General features: G+C 34.3%; 1 protein-coding gene across 5 annotated transcripts in view; it reads right to left on the reverse strand.

Moving 5' to 3' along the window:
- inpp4b (inositol polyphosphate-4-phosphatase type II B) overlaps positions 1 to 15,303 on the reverse strand; it is a 195,730-nt gene that overhangs the window by 95,731 nt on the left and 84,696 nt on the right. For all 5 annotated transcript variants that reach the window (XM_058785577.1, XM_058785660.1, XM_058785500.1 and 2 more), the window contains 2 exons: positions 9,659 to 9,767; positions 3,250 to 3,319 (listed from right to left, as the gene is read on the reverse strand). In XM_058785577.1, the coding sequence (XP_058641560.1) occupies positions 3,250 to 3,319; positions 9,659 to 9,767 (179 nt within the window). The remainder of the gene's footprint in view (positions 1 to 3,249; positions 3,320 to 9,658; positions 9,768 to 15,303) is intronic.

A 15,303-nucleotide genomic window follows, 5' to 3' on the forward strand; every position in this document is an offset into this window, starting at 1 on the left:
TGAAGATTGTTTTAAGTTCACTTAAATTAGAAGTTATTTTTTTAAATGTCTAATAAATGTTCAAAATGATATCTCTCAATTATACTGTAATGTTGAATTGCTATAGTCAATAGGTAAATATTGGGGTGCAATTTTATAGAGAAATCAGTATTGCTATCAGTGATACTGGCCTTCAGTCATAAAAAAAGGATGCCATTAAACAAATATTAAAAATATACTGTCTTTATGTTGTTTGTACATTAATTTGAAGATTGAATGTGAAATTATTGCAATATAAAAGTATATTTAAAAACTTGAATGTTAGGTGGGATTAATCGCGATTAATTTCAGAAAAATATGCGATTAATTAGTTAATTTTTTAATCGATTGACAGCACTAATATATATATAAATATATATATATATATATATATATATATATATATATAGCATTTATGATATATGAAAATTAACATTTAGACCTATTAAATTTTATGGAAATCTTCAGACATTAATTAATTATAACCCTTTAAGCAAAAACAGGACACAGGACCAAAATACTAAAAGACATCATGCTCATTTATAATGAACATGTTGTATTAAAACAATTTTCACAAGTGGTCTCAGACATTTGAACCCCACTGCAAAAAAAAAAAAAATTATAATAATAATTCATGACCTCCAAAATCGTTACATGTCCTTAACGTGTCCAGAAAGTACAGACAGGTGGTTGGCTGAGGATGTGGAGTCAAGACAGAGACAGATGGACTCGTGACCTCCAGAGGAAGAGAAGCGGACTCAAACTCCCTCAACCAGCACTGAGTTCTTCACAGAAGAGGATTAACCTCTGACTCCGCCCTCCCGTCTGCCCTCTAATCCGACGGCCAATCGTTTCGCAGCGTTTCTGCCTGCTCAAGCTCTTAGGGAAATGACTGTGCGTTGAGTTCTTGTTGAGGCACAGGGGTCGGGGTGACGAGGACAAATTTCATTAGTCACTCTTACCAAAGCAGCAAAGACTAACATATTTTGACAAGCAGCAGCGTGACTAAAACAACAGCCGCAATGACATTCAATACGGTTACAGATACATCAACAAATAAACACTGCGAAACATCAGATACGAAGATAACACCCTAGACTTCTAGAGAGATTCGTCTGCCGTTCCCGACTTCCCCTCCATCCATCACATCACAGCAGCTCATAAATAAAGAAATGACCTTCTACAGAGTTTGCTTCTCAGGGAACTTTTCTCATCCGGAGACTTCGGGTCTATTCACTCACTAATAATGTGCCAAAACTATCCGACACATCCCAACTCTCTTCTCCTCCTTGTGCAAAGCAAATTTACACTGACTAAATTGAAATGGCATAAAAACTACCGTATTCCCCCAATACTGTTTAATCTGCTACGTTACCTGAGGTAATTAAGGTAATGAGCTGCACTTCACACCGCTGCTGGCTGTTATTTATCCTCAGCAATCACACTGTTCACTGGGACGGCAATCAAACGCTGCCGGATCCACTTCATAATCTCAACAATACGATGAGAATCACACCGAATTCAACAATTCTGCTTCTGACTCTACTTAACGATTCTATTACTGATTATTTCATTGCTCAACCAATACACTAAACAAACATGCTAAATTAAAACAACACTATTTTTGATTACATATTTAGTCTTAAGTACCATTTGTTCCAACAGAACTTCCCTAGAATAGGAAATCGGGCCTGAAAAAATGGAGTCAACAATGCTCATTTATAAAGAACAAGGTGCTTTAAATGTTGATTGTCCACCACAGGATGTCATAAGAGATGTTTTATTTACTATTCTTTTCATAATGTCTTAAAATCACACAAATCAAGGTGTTATTTTCTAGGAATAAACACAGAAGAAAATAATTTGTGATCTCGGATGAATAGAAAGGTCAAAAGAACAGCGTTTATTTAAAATAGAAATCTTTGTGACACTATAAATTCTCATATTTGATCAATTTAATAAGGCGAATGCAGTTCAAATGATGTCGCTTCTTTGGTGTTATAACCAGCTGTAACCAGATTGCATTATAAAACACTTCCTAGACAGCGATGAGCTTAAACAGCGAGCATGTTTGCTCAGGCCTCCTGCTTTCCAGAGAAAAAGCATCATGCATCATCTCTAGAGTTTCAGCAGAGATCACAAACTGCTCAAATTCGCCAAGGCACAAAAGCCTGTGAACAAAAGTCAAAAAACTCAATATGAACTCATAAATTTCTCATCAGATTCTCTGGAGCCTGAATGATCTGAGCTGATATGCACTTTCATTTATAGCTCTATAGTTTGACTTTAGCTCAACAACTGCCTCATTTGTACTTCTTCTAAAGAATTGTAAAGAAACCTCTGAGACAAAGTTGATCCATACATGAAATATAACCCTTTGAAGGAGTTTGAAGAAGCACCCCTGAGCAATCATGTATATAGGAAATTACATCACATGTATCAGTGAATTCTGCATGGCTGCAGAGCAGGAGAACTAGAGTTGGCTGGTTAGCGTGACCCAGTTAATCGCTGATGGAAGATGGTTGCAAAAAGTATATTCATCACTGATAGCAATGTAAAACATGCATTCTGATGAAATATATTTTAATAACATAAACTGGAAATTATATTATACACTATCATTCAAAAGTATCTTTTGCTCACCAAGGCTGCATTTATTTGATCAAAATCACAGTAAAAATGTGAAATATTATTATTTAAAAACACTGTAAAAAAAAGTCATTTATACTTGTGATGAAAAGCTGAATTTGTAGCATCATTACTCCAGTCTTCAGTGTCCCATGATCCTTCAGAAATCATTCTAATATGCTCATTTGTTGCTCATAAACATTTATTATCAATATTGAAAGCAGTTGTGCAGCTTAATATTTTTGTAGATGTTTTTTAAATATTCATAAATGAAATAGAAATCTTCTGTGACATTATGTAAGTCTTTACTGTCATTTTTGATCAGTTTAATGCATCCTTGTTGAATGAAAGAATTAATTTCTTTTAAAATAATAAAAAAAAAGTCTTTCTGAGCTTTTAACCTTCTTAAAAGTGTGACATGGACGTATATTTTTTTGGATCATGTACATTTTTTGTGATGTCATCAGCCAATCAGCATTGTCATTTTTTTGGTCACATGACATTAAAGCATCAGGTGATTGATTCAAAACAACCTGGCAACCTTTCTCCAAACTTTGCTGCATATGAGTAAAAAAACTAAATATAAAGGATTCTTTAACTCACCAGCATTCATTATTGGTCCGTTATCTTTGTCATTAACACTTCCATGTGACGACTCATACACCAGCGTGCACTGTGGGAAGAAAACAAGATTGTGCATTTGAGAGTGGAGCTCATTTGTCCCGATTATTAGACATCAGCATAATGACTACTACTCTAAATACGACCGAGTTTAAAACACCGTCCCATGACTCTCTCTCTCTGTCTCATGAGCCGAGCGCTCAGTGACAAGCTGTCACCTGCACCGCTGCTCAGATAATAGAGGACTTCTCCAAGTATCCCCGAGCGCCAATGTAAGCAATCCAGGAGAGAAGAGACCCTCACGGCAGCTCAAGACAAACACGACCCTCCATCAACATCAGCCGCAGCGCTCACGGCCTAATCACTTGAAATGCAACGCCCGCATCAGGGTTTAGTGCGATGACGGATGAGTCTTCACGTCTCATTAGGTCCCATGACCTTGGATGGGTCTGTAAGAGTTTCCAGTCAGTTCTTGGCACACAGCTCAGGGGGGAAAAACAAAAAAAACAAGAGAGGAGTTGTGATCAGGCCATGTTTTATGAAGACTCTTGTTCTGTGGCAGATGCTCCTCAGACATACATCAGGCCTGACCCACATTCCCTCATGAAGAACAAAGAAAATCACTTCTGAAGCCCTCAGATCAAATAAAACCACAACGGCTCTGAGCCAATAAACAGACACACACTTGTTACAATAGAGCACAAAAACGACTTATTATCTATCTGTCCGTCCACCCGTCCATCCATCTATCTATCTATCTATCTATCTATCTATCTATCTATCTATCTATCTATCTATCTATCTATCTATCTATCTATCTGTATTCCATCCAGGGGTGTCATGCACTCATTATTTTTGAGGGGGCACGTGGGGGGGTGGTCGTCATGTGACACACAGCAGCTACAACAGCACTTATGTTTTATTTATTTTTCTCCTTTTTATTCGAAACATTCCCAAATGCATTAACTATATCACAAAATATCTTGATTCTCACCTTTATAGATGTTAGTTGATCTATAGTGAGCATATATAGTAACCTAATAATGTAGTCTATTAACTATGCATAAAAACCTGTCTGTTCACTTGTAACAAATACGGTCATGCCATAACATATTTTTAATACGACTGACTTTATATTTAATGTGAATTTAACATTGAAAGTTAATGTGAATAAAAACATTGTAAGTTAGGCTACTTATCAAAACACTTTCATTGTACAGAAAGAGAGCAAAGAACATTTACATTATCAAAGAACATTTTCACTGACAGTCTAGAGTTCAAGCACTCTCAAAAACTCCCATTAAAATCACTGAAGCAGTCTACACTGTGAAATGAGTATACTTACATATTCATACACATATTTGCACTTTGTTGATTCTAACGAGAGAATTCGCTAGAAAGGGGTCTTCAGTCAGCGAGCGAGTGAAGAAAACACAGGCATTTTAGCGATGACTCATCTGAACACCTCTGATTGGTCATTGCATTCATAAGCTCAACAGCATCGTGTGTGATTGGTTTAATGCGCTATGCTGTAAAAACTCGTCTAGCTGTCTCTGGCTCAGCGCCAGCCAGGGAACGCAGATTTGAATTTAGCAGCTGATGATATGACGCACTGAACGATCTAATCACGCCGGTGTGATTGTATCAAATATAGAAAATATTATTCGGCTATTTTTTGTCTTTTGGAAGCTGCATTCAAAATCCACTTGGCTCAAAAATCTGAGAGGGCACTTTGAATGGGCATGTTCCATCTGATTCCATCCGTCCGTCCGTCTATCTATCTATCTATCTATCTATCTATCTATCTATCTATCTATCTATCTATCTATCTATCTATCTATATATCTATCTACCTATCTATCTGTATTCCATCCATCCTTTTTTCTGTCTGTCTGTCTGTCTATGTATCTGTCTGTCTGTATTCCATCCACCCTTTTGTCTGTCTCTCTGTCTGTCTGTCTGTCTATCTATCTGTCTATCTATCCACCCTTTTGTCTCAGGGTTGCTGCAGGATTTTTAAGCTCAAAGACTTTTTAAGACCTTTTTTAAAACCTGCACGAATAAAATTAATACCATATGAGCAGGGTAGGGCAATGTCTATGGTAAAATATAAAATTAATGTAAAAAGCATGATTTACAGTTCAGATAGAAGTTTTCACAAAACAAAAAGTTTTATAAAATTATACAATTCACATTTCAGCCTTTAAACCATTTTTTAAGAAAATGGATGAATCAAAAGTATTAATTATATTAATTTAAACAATTATCAATAAATTATTTTATGTGACCCTGGACCACAAAACCAGTCTTAAGTCGCTGGGGTATATTTGTAGCAATAGCCAACAATACATTGTATGGGTCAAAATGATTGATTTTTCTTTTATGCCAAAAATCATTAGGACATTAAGTAAAGATCATGTTCCATGAAGATATTTTGTAAATTTCCTACTGTAAATATATCAAAAGTAAATTTTTGATTAGTAATATGCATTGCTAAGAACTTCATTTGGACAACTTTAAAGGCGATTTTCTCAATATTTAGATTTTTTTGCACTCTCAGATTCCAGATTTTCAAATAGTTGTATCTCGGCCAAATATTGTCCGATCCTAACAAACCATACATCAATGGAAAGACTGGTTTTGTGGTCCAGGGTCACATATTAATTAAATAACATACAAACACATTTTAGTGTTTAGATTTTTATAATGAATTATCTCCTTATCGATCCACCAGTTCACATTTACAGCTCTGCGTGTTTGCAGGGTAAAAACATGGGTCGATTTTTGCATTGGTCTGAACAAAAACAACCCAATGTTCCTGCAATACTGGAGGCTGCAGTTCTAGGACTGCATAGGACCCTATTTTTTTGGGACAGCACCATCTATTCCAACAGAGGAGCCCTGATTCAAACATCAAACAAACAGATGCAAACAAACAGCACATCAGATGTGAAGTGCTGTGGCTAATTAACTGAAGTCTCGCACAGACACAAGTCTTCTTTCCAAGAAAACTGAATTTTAAACCAGAATATATTGAATATTGAAATAAATTAGGTAAAATATTTCAAGAGGGTTACCAACGGGTATGTTTAGAGTTAGGAGTTGGTTAGGACAATAATTAAGTGTATACAATTAAATAACTACATAATTCCTTAAAAATAATAATATACAGAATTGAATACCAAGTGCTATAAAATAGTATGAGCCACTAATATTTAGTCATTTAGCAGATGCTTTTATCCAAAGCGACTTATAAATGAGGACAATGGAAGCAATCGAAATCAACAAAAGAGCAATGATATGCAAGTGCTATAACAAGTCTCATTTAGACTAACGCAGTACATGTAGCAAGAGATTTTTTAATTATATAATAAATAAAAAGCATAGAATAGAAAAAGATTAGAGCAAGCTAGTGTTAGAGGCCTTTTTTGCTTTTGTTAATTGTATAATAAATAAAAAGAAAACAGAATACAAAAAGATTAGAAAAGCTAGTGTTAGTTTTTTCTTTTTTTTTAAAGAATAGAATTAGAATAGAGAGAGGTGTGACGTTCTTCATTCTCTCTTACATTCTTTTTGGATCATTAAAAATTAATCTTGCTGTCACGTTCTGGATTAATTGTAAAGGTTTGATAGAACTGGCTGGAAGACCTGACACAATACATACATGCAAAAAATAAATAAATAAAATAAAATAATTAAAAAACAAACAAACAAACAAAAAAATTATAGGGTCCTAGAAATCCAGTTCTGAAACTACAGCCTCCTGCTACTCACAACAACAGCCCTATTGAACATGCAGATTCATTCTCTGCCAGCAGGAGGCGCGTTCGAACGGTTTCCCCGGTAACGGCAAAACACAACGCAGTGCAGCACCAGACTTTCAAACGTGCAGTGCTCATATTTTATTTATAGCCTTTTGAAGTTTAATCCTCACATTAAGCTGTATCCCGATTCTGGTCTGTACCCAAATTTAAGACCTCTTGAAATCCTAATTAAGACAATGTAAGACTTTTTATGACCTTAAATTTTGATAAAGTAAATTTAAGACCTTTTAAGACTTTTTAAGGACCCGCGGGAACCCTGCTGTCTGTCTATCTATCTATCTGTATTCCATCCACCCTTTTGTCTGTCTATCTATCTATCTATCTATCTATCTATCTATCTATCTATCTATCTATCTATCTATCTATCTATCTATCTATCTATCTATCTATCTGTATTCCATCCATCCTTTTGTCTATCTATCTATCTATCTATCTATCTATCTATCTATCTATCTATCTATCTATCTATCTATCTATCTATCTATCTATCTATCTATCTATCTATCTATCTATCTATCCATCCATCCATCCATCTAGCTGTACTCTACCCATCCATCCGTCCATCCATCCATCTAACTATCTGTCTGTTAAAAATGGGCAATGATTTTAAACTGAAAAATGAAACTCAACTATCTGTCATGAAGGTCTATATACTTCCCAAACTTTAGCTTTTATACAGGGTTTAATCAATCCAGCATTCAAAGTTCGTCTTCACAAACTTTCCTTTTCAAGTTAAAAAACGACCAGTTACATGAATTTCATTCCAATTTATTTCTAATTCCCTGCACTTAAATACAAATACTGAATCTCTACCACAATTCAAATTCAGCACTGTCATTTATAAGGCACTCTTATTTAAATCTCTTCAAGTTTCTCTATTAAAATGGTGCTCATTCTAAATATCCTCCATTTCCTCTCTCATGTCCTTCATCCATCTCCATAATGTTCCACAATTCTTACACCCTTATGGGTTTCTTCCCCATATTCTGTCTGTGTCTCTTTCCTGCTGATTAATGAAGGTTAAAGGGCTCTGCTGATGGCCGTGTCAGTGTAAGTTATTGAGTTTAGGGGACATGAAGGGTGTTATGCTGTCTGTCAGTGCAATAATGCTCAATTCTCCCTGACACATGGGACAAAAGCAGCTGGGGATAAAAAATACGGCTCATTTGCACATGTCCATCACACATATTCCACAATATTTCATAAGTGTCCATATATACAGATACATGCACACTGTAAACACTTTCCAAACGGCTGCTTTACTTCTTCAGTCAACTGTGCAATTGAATTTCAGGGATGCCACACTCAATATTCACTCCACTTTCCCTCTTTGACTGGAGACATGTCCTGAGAGGTGATTTTATATTACCAGCCCTTACAAACTGCATGCACATGCACAAAAAATACAAGCCACTCTTAATTTACAGTTGTTCAACTGCAGTCAATAACTCTCTTGAAAACGTAGTTACACAGCAAGCTACTAACACTACATACGAGCATTGCATTTAACTAAATATTTTACTTCAAAAACAACTAAATTACATCATTAACCAATTATCTGCTCAGTGAATTGTTCATTTAGATGATCTGTGTGACCTCAATAAAATAGGATGAAAAATACAGCGATTTTGTCTTGAAAATACCACTGAACCTCTGGTGTTGTTAATAATAAAAATATAATATTGCCTAAAAAATAAAATACCTAGAAATAAATATTTCAATTTAAAAATGTCATTCATAAAAAGAAATATAACTTAGTAGGCACAGACTATATAATAATAATCATAAATGAATAAAGGTATAAAAGAAAAATAAACAAATGAAATTAAACAACCTAACAAACACATAAATAAATTCTATAGGTAGCATTTCAAACATTACTTAATTTTTAGTGTTTCTGAAAAGACGCTATATGCTGTGCGTTTATGGGTATATAAAAATGGTTACATAATGTAAACATAGTATTACATTAAAAACCATACAGTATATACCTATTAAATAAATAAATGCCTAAAAAATAAAAACGAAATGCTACCAAATATCTATAGAATTAATTTCTTAACCTTAACTTGTTAAATACATAGGATAAAAATACAATACAATCCTTACTTAATAAACATAAATAAGTAAACAAATAAATTCTATAGATTAGCTTGCCAAACTAAACTATCTATCCGTTATACTTATATATTCAAATGCAACACTGTTTTAAAAGCAGTTGAACTACTAGTGTTGTTAAGTTAGTAGCAGTGCTAGTTTAGAATAAATAAAAACACTATATTACTCAAGAAATAAAAATGAAATGCCACTTACTGAAATAAAATTTCTATAAAATGAAATGTTTTTCCACTGTAGTTCATCAAAAGAAAAGTAATTAACTTACTTTATATCAATTATAGAAAATTCTAATACATTTATTTAATGAATTTAGAAAAATTGTAAATAAATAAATACATGAATGAATGAATAGGCTTGGAAAGATAAACAAATTTGTCTGTAAAGCCTATATACAGCAGTCAAATACTAGCGTTATTTAGTTAACAGCTAGTTGTATTTATTTAGCTTACCTTCTGGTGCATGTCGGTGGTAAAGTGGTCCACCTCACCATCCTCGATCTCACCCATCTTCATCTGGCTCACCACCACTGTGCCCACTGTAGCTGAATCATCTGCTGTCCTGAAACACAACCATACATGCATGTCAACGTCTTTTTTGAACAGGAATGAGATTACACCCATCATATCTTTATTTCATCCAATCAGACTCATTGTATATTTGTATCATTTCCAATTAGAATGTCCAGTCTTCCGTAAAAAAAATAAAGGGACACTGCGGCCTCACTAAGGTAACTCAAACCCATATCTGATATCCTGTAGACATTAGCATTGATTAAGCAAGATTACTGGTTTTCACAGTAGTAACCGGCTGCAGGTTTGGCACGATCAGATCAGGCCCCAGCTGTGGCTGTTCGTGTGCCAGCAGACTTGGAGCGAGTCTGATATCTGAGGTTGTGATTGACCTCAAGTTAACTTTGAAGCTCGATTGAGTCGTGGAGGAGAGGAAAAGACATCCAGTCAGCCTTTAGAGGCACATTGGCAAATTACCCATCCATGAACATGACCTAGACAAATCTAATTGGCCCTGGGTCTCTTTGTGACAACAGTAAATCAGAGAGAGTTGTTATGAGAAGAGCTAGCGCTTTATGCTAATAGATCTGAATGAGAAGCCGTTAGCAACACATTTTACTTCTGTAATGTGACACTTTTCTGAGTGAAACAGGATATTTAATGATTGAAAGAAATGCAGGGACTTTGTATCCATTGGGGATTAATTGGAGAGTGACAAGTAGTCATTATATAGCAAAAATGGAGCTTGATGGTTGGAGGGGTTAATAAAGTAAAAGGCATTCTTGATGTTAATTGAAAAGGAAAGTCATTTTAGAGGTGGCACAAGTTATGGTGTGGTACTATTTTTTCCTATATATTTTTTTTTATCTTCTTGTGTGTCACTATGTAAGCTGTCACACAAGAAGATCTTTGTGAAGTTGATGCACTTATATATACTACAATCTCAAAAGACGTTTGTACCTGCCACCCACTGTGCATTTAAAATTAGCAATACACATATACACACACACACACACACACACACACACACACACACACACAACATACACGCACACAACTATTCAAGTTTGCAGTCAGTGAGAATTTCTTTAAGAAATGAAGAATTTTTTCAGCAAGGACACATTAAATTGATCAAAAGTGGCAGTAAAGTCATTTATAAAGTTATACAAGATTTCTATTTCAAATAAATGCTGTACTTTCTATTCATCAAAGAATCCTGATAAAAATGTGTCATAGTTTACACAAAAATATGAAGCAGCACAATTGTTTCCAGCATATAATAAACGTTTCTTGAGCAGCAAATCAGCATATTAGAGTGATTTCTGAAGGATCATGTGACACTGAAGACTAATGAGAGTAATGATGCTGAAAATTCAGCTTTGATCACAGGAATAAATTACATTTTACAATATGTCGATTATGAGATAAAAAAAAACCCCTCAAAATTATGAGATACTAAGTCTATTATGAGATAAAATTTTTGAAATTATGAGATACTATGTCGATTATGAAATAAAAAAAAACTAAACTATGAGATTTTAAGTCAACTATGAGACTCAGTTTACTAAGTAAACTGAGATAAAGTCAAAACTATGACATGAGTTGAAGCATTAAAATTGTCATCATGACTTTTCACCTTTTGATTTCTAAGTTTTGTCAATTTTGACGTCATAATTTTGACTATCTCATTTTATGTCATAATTTTGAACTATCAAAGAATTATTTTGTTTTCAAACATTTTTTCTGGTTCATTGAAAAATACTATATCTGACAATATCACGTCTTAAATGCAAGTTACCCAAAATTAAATTTGTTTATTAAAATATTGTATAAAATCATTATCACACAATCATGCTGCCTCCTTGTTAAGTGTTAAGTACCTTGTTATTAACTCAGAAATGGCTCCAGGCACTGTTGCACATTTTAATGTGACATTTTTTAAATTTTAGTAAATGAGTCTTGGCATCGTTTGAGCTAGGTACACTCTCAGAAATAAAGGTACAAAAGCTGTCACTGGGGCGGTATCTTTTCAAAAGGTACATGTTTGTACCTAAAGGGTCCATTTTGGTACCTTAAAGGTACATATTAGTACTTAAAGTGTACATATTTGAACCTAATAGGTACAAAAGTGTACCTTTTGAAAAGGTACCTCCCCAGTGACAGCTTTTGTACCTTTATTTCTGAGAGTGTACGTATATACACGTATCATGTACCAAAGTCCTGCATAGTATAAAGAGGGCAAAGGAAAGAGCAACAATGGTGAGAATCATAAATCTTCTAACAGACAGCATCACAAGACTTGATGATTTATGATGCCTTTAAACTCACAGCTGACTCAGACACTATTTCCTACAGTGAATAACAGCAGAGTCAATTAAGAGAGGCAGAATTAATATTTCTCTCTCTCAAAAAAAACATACATTCCTTTATTTCGAGCTAGAGGGCATCTCAAGGACACAGTGGCTTCCACACAGAGAATACCTGACAGTCAAGATACTGTATTGGAGCCGCTCGCAAAAGGACTGAGATAGGTTGAATTTGAACATGATATTCAAAAGAGAGAGATGTGAAAAGTTAAATGAAGAGTGACATTGAAAAGAAGCACTTCAGTGGAATGTAAGAAACCAACTTTACTCTTCACCAGCCGACACGCTGGGTCTGTGTCAACCAAAGTGTCTATAATACCTGCAGAAGAGAGATCCCTTAGCATTGCCATTCAGTGCAGTTTCTCAGCTGAAGTATACCCTTTGCAGTCTGGCTTAAGAGCACTGAGATTCACAGTTTACTTTTCCTTCACTGCCATCAAAGAATAAATATAAAATACAAAACAACATTTAAAAAATAAAATAAAATAAAATATAAAACTAAATTAAAATAAAATACAATAAAAATAGAAAACTAACTAAAAAAAAAACTACGTTAAAGATCAAGTAAATATAATACAAAACTAAATTAAAATCTAAAATTAAAAAGTAGATTGAATTAAAAAAAAACTTAATTACAAAATTAAAAATAAAATAAGCTGCTAGCTCATGGATCAAAATAAAAACAAAATCGCCAGAATAAAATTTGATTTAAAAAAGCCCATTCATTTTAAAAAGAAAAAGTTTTAGCAAATAAAAAAAATAAAATGAAATAAAGAAACTGCTTTTATCCTTCACAAGTTAAATCAAAAACTGATTTTGTGAACCGATTGAAATAAACACACTGAAATGATCAGACTCAAAAGAACGATTGATTTGTGAATCAGGCATTGCTAGTTGACTCTTTTATGGATGATTAGCCAAAATGAAGCAGCGGTGAAGCTGTAACACCGTCTCGGTCTCATTCTGCCTTTATTTCTCCCAAGTTCTCCCATACATCTCACCCTACCTGCGGAGAAATCCTCCGATTTTTGACCTACATAAAAAGCCGGACGGTGCTAAAAATAGCTCGCTGGTTTTATGGTAGTCTGTATAATGCTGGCACGATTCTAGAGAGCAAATGAGTGAAAGTGACTGTGGATCCTTGCAAATGAATGAGCCGTTTCTTCCCTGTGTTTTTCCCATGACTCAGCAGTAATTGCATTTGGATGGCCGTCTCAATCAGTGCATCGACACACTGAGCTTGATGCTTGCTTTTTCCAGTCTTTTCTAAACAGACGCTATGCAACAGCTACTCATGAATATGAACAACCAGCTCCCTTGCTATTTTTACAGTGGAGCATATTAAATGAATTGAATTCATTCAGAAGCCATGTCGCAGGCTGCGGCGAGAGGACGGTTTATCTGTGCGCTCGATATTATTGTGTATTAAAGCGGGCGGCTGATGGATGCCGCTGAGTGCTGTGAAAGGTCATTCGTCAGTTGGTTTCCGAGGGCTGTTAAAATCTCAGCATCAAACGAGGTCATGTTATGAAGCTCATGTCCAAAGACTGAGCGCTATAACCCTGTATTATAGACCCTGTGTTTCATTCTAGAAAGGTGGTGATCTTTTAAAAAGGGTAATTGAGAAATAGGTCAGTCCATGTATGTGGGATCATTATTATAGCGAACGCAAAACCTGTCAAGAACACGTCTGGGTTATATTTAACCCTAAATTAAAAAAGAAAGAAATGAGAAATTATATTTTGCATAAAGAAAATGTAGACTGCTTTTGCATTTGAGTTGTGAAACTTCCAGAAAATCTGTCTAGCTGACAAGTAACAAAAATGATAATTAGTTTGACCAATATTTTAACTCGTATTGTTATTCTTCTCAATGAGCAGTTATTAGTCATCTAAATGTCAAAAAGCAAAACTATGAATTAAAAATTCTGTTATTAAACATTAAATATGGTTAAAAATTAATTAAAAGTTAAATGAATTAAAATTAATTTATTACTATTATAGAAAATAAGTAAAAATAACAAAAAAATAACCATGTGGGATTATTATTGGGGTGATTGTGAAATCTATCAAAGAACTAAAAATGACAAATTAGAACTAAAATTCCAGACCTAATTAAAGTTTTTAATTTTAATTAACAATTAATTAAACAATTACTAATTAATATGATCGCTATGACGATAACAGAAAATAAACAAAAATAAATAAATAGATCATTATTAGAGCAACTGCAAAACCTGTCAAGAACAAGGTTATATTTAACCCTAAAATCAAAAGAAAGAAATGAGAATTTATATTTTGCATAAAGAAAATGTAGTCTATTTTTATACTTGTTTTTAATTGTGATACTATTACCATGATAGATTAAATTTCCTCAAAACAGTCTCACAAGAAAATTCATTTCTGGTAAGTAAGTAAAAAAGTAAGAAAGAAAGCAAACAAATGAATGAATTAATAAATGAATTAGTTTAAAATTTAAAGCTATAGATATAGCTACATACATAGACTTTTCAAAAAATATTTTCCTTCTTTTTGTGTTTGATTTTGAGGTGAAATGTGACATGGTTCGCCCACTGCACGCTCAAATGAAATGTATAAACTAGTGAATTCAGGTAAACATCTCGAGATTAAACTCCCCCAGCAATTCATTGCGCTCTCTCTGAGGATCTTACATGGCACAGCTCTTACTGAGGCTTATGAATCGAGGCTGTGTGTTTGGCGCAGTCTTTCATTTCCATAAAGCTTCATTATGTACGCCCTGCTTGTGGTTGCAAGTCAATTTGCAAAGGCATTTGTGAGGCAAGCTCCAATCAATGACAATCGAATGAGAGTGCCAGCCACTGGTGCAGAAAACAGGAAGCCAGTCATTGACCTCATCACAATCCAGCGCAGTAATTGTGCTCTATTATCAACTAGATTCGCAGCTTTCCTGTACCTGGTAATTCTGTTATTCACTTATTTCCTTATGAGATAATATGTTGAGAAGCGAGCTGTGAATTGACTCATGAGGAGGCCCAGATGGAATCTGAAGATGACTTCTTTTGCACATTTTCTCCATTTTTTGGGGGCCAATCTGTTTTCTGTTTTCTATTCAAAGAATGGATTTGAACACGGTGAAATGTGTTAAACCAAGCTGAGAGTAGGCTACTTCAGTCTTATTGGTAGCTGAGAGCATGATCAAATTAGCAGAAATATTTAATAAAACATTAAAAATATTTAA

Source organism: Onychostoma macrolepis, chromosome 01 (assembly GCF_012432095.1).
Source record: "Onychostoma macrolepis isolate SWU-2019 chromosome 01, ASM1243209v1, whole genome shotgun sequence".
In the NCBI taxonomy this organism is placed as follows: Eukaryota; Metazoa; Chordata; class Actinopteri; order Cypriniformes; family Cyprinidae; genus Onychostoma; species Onychostoma macrolepis.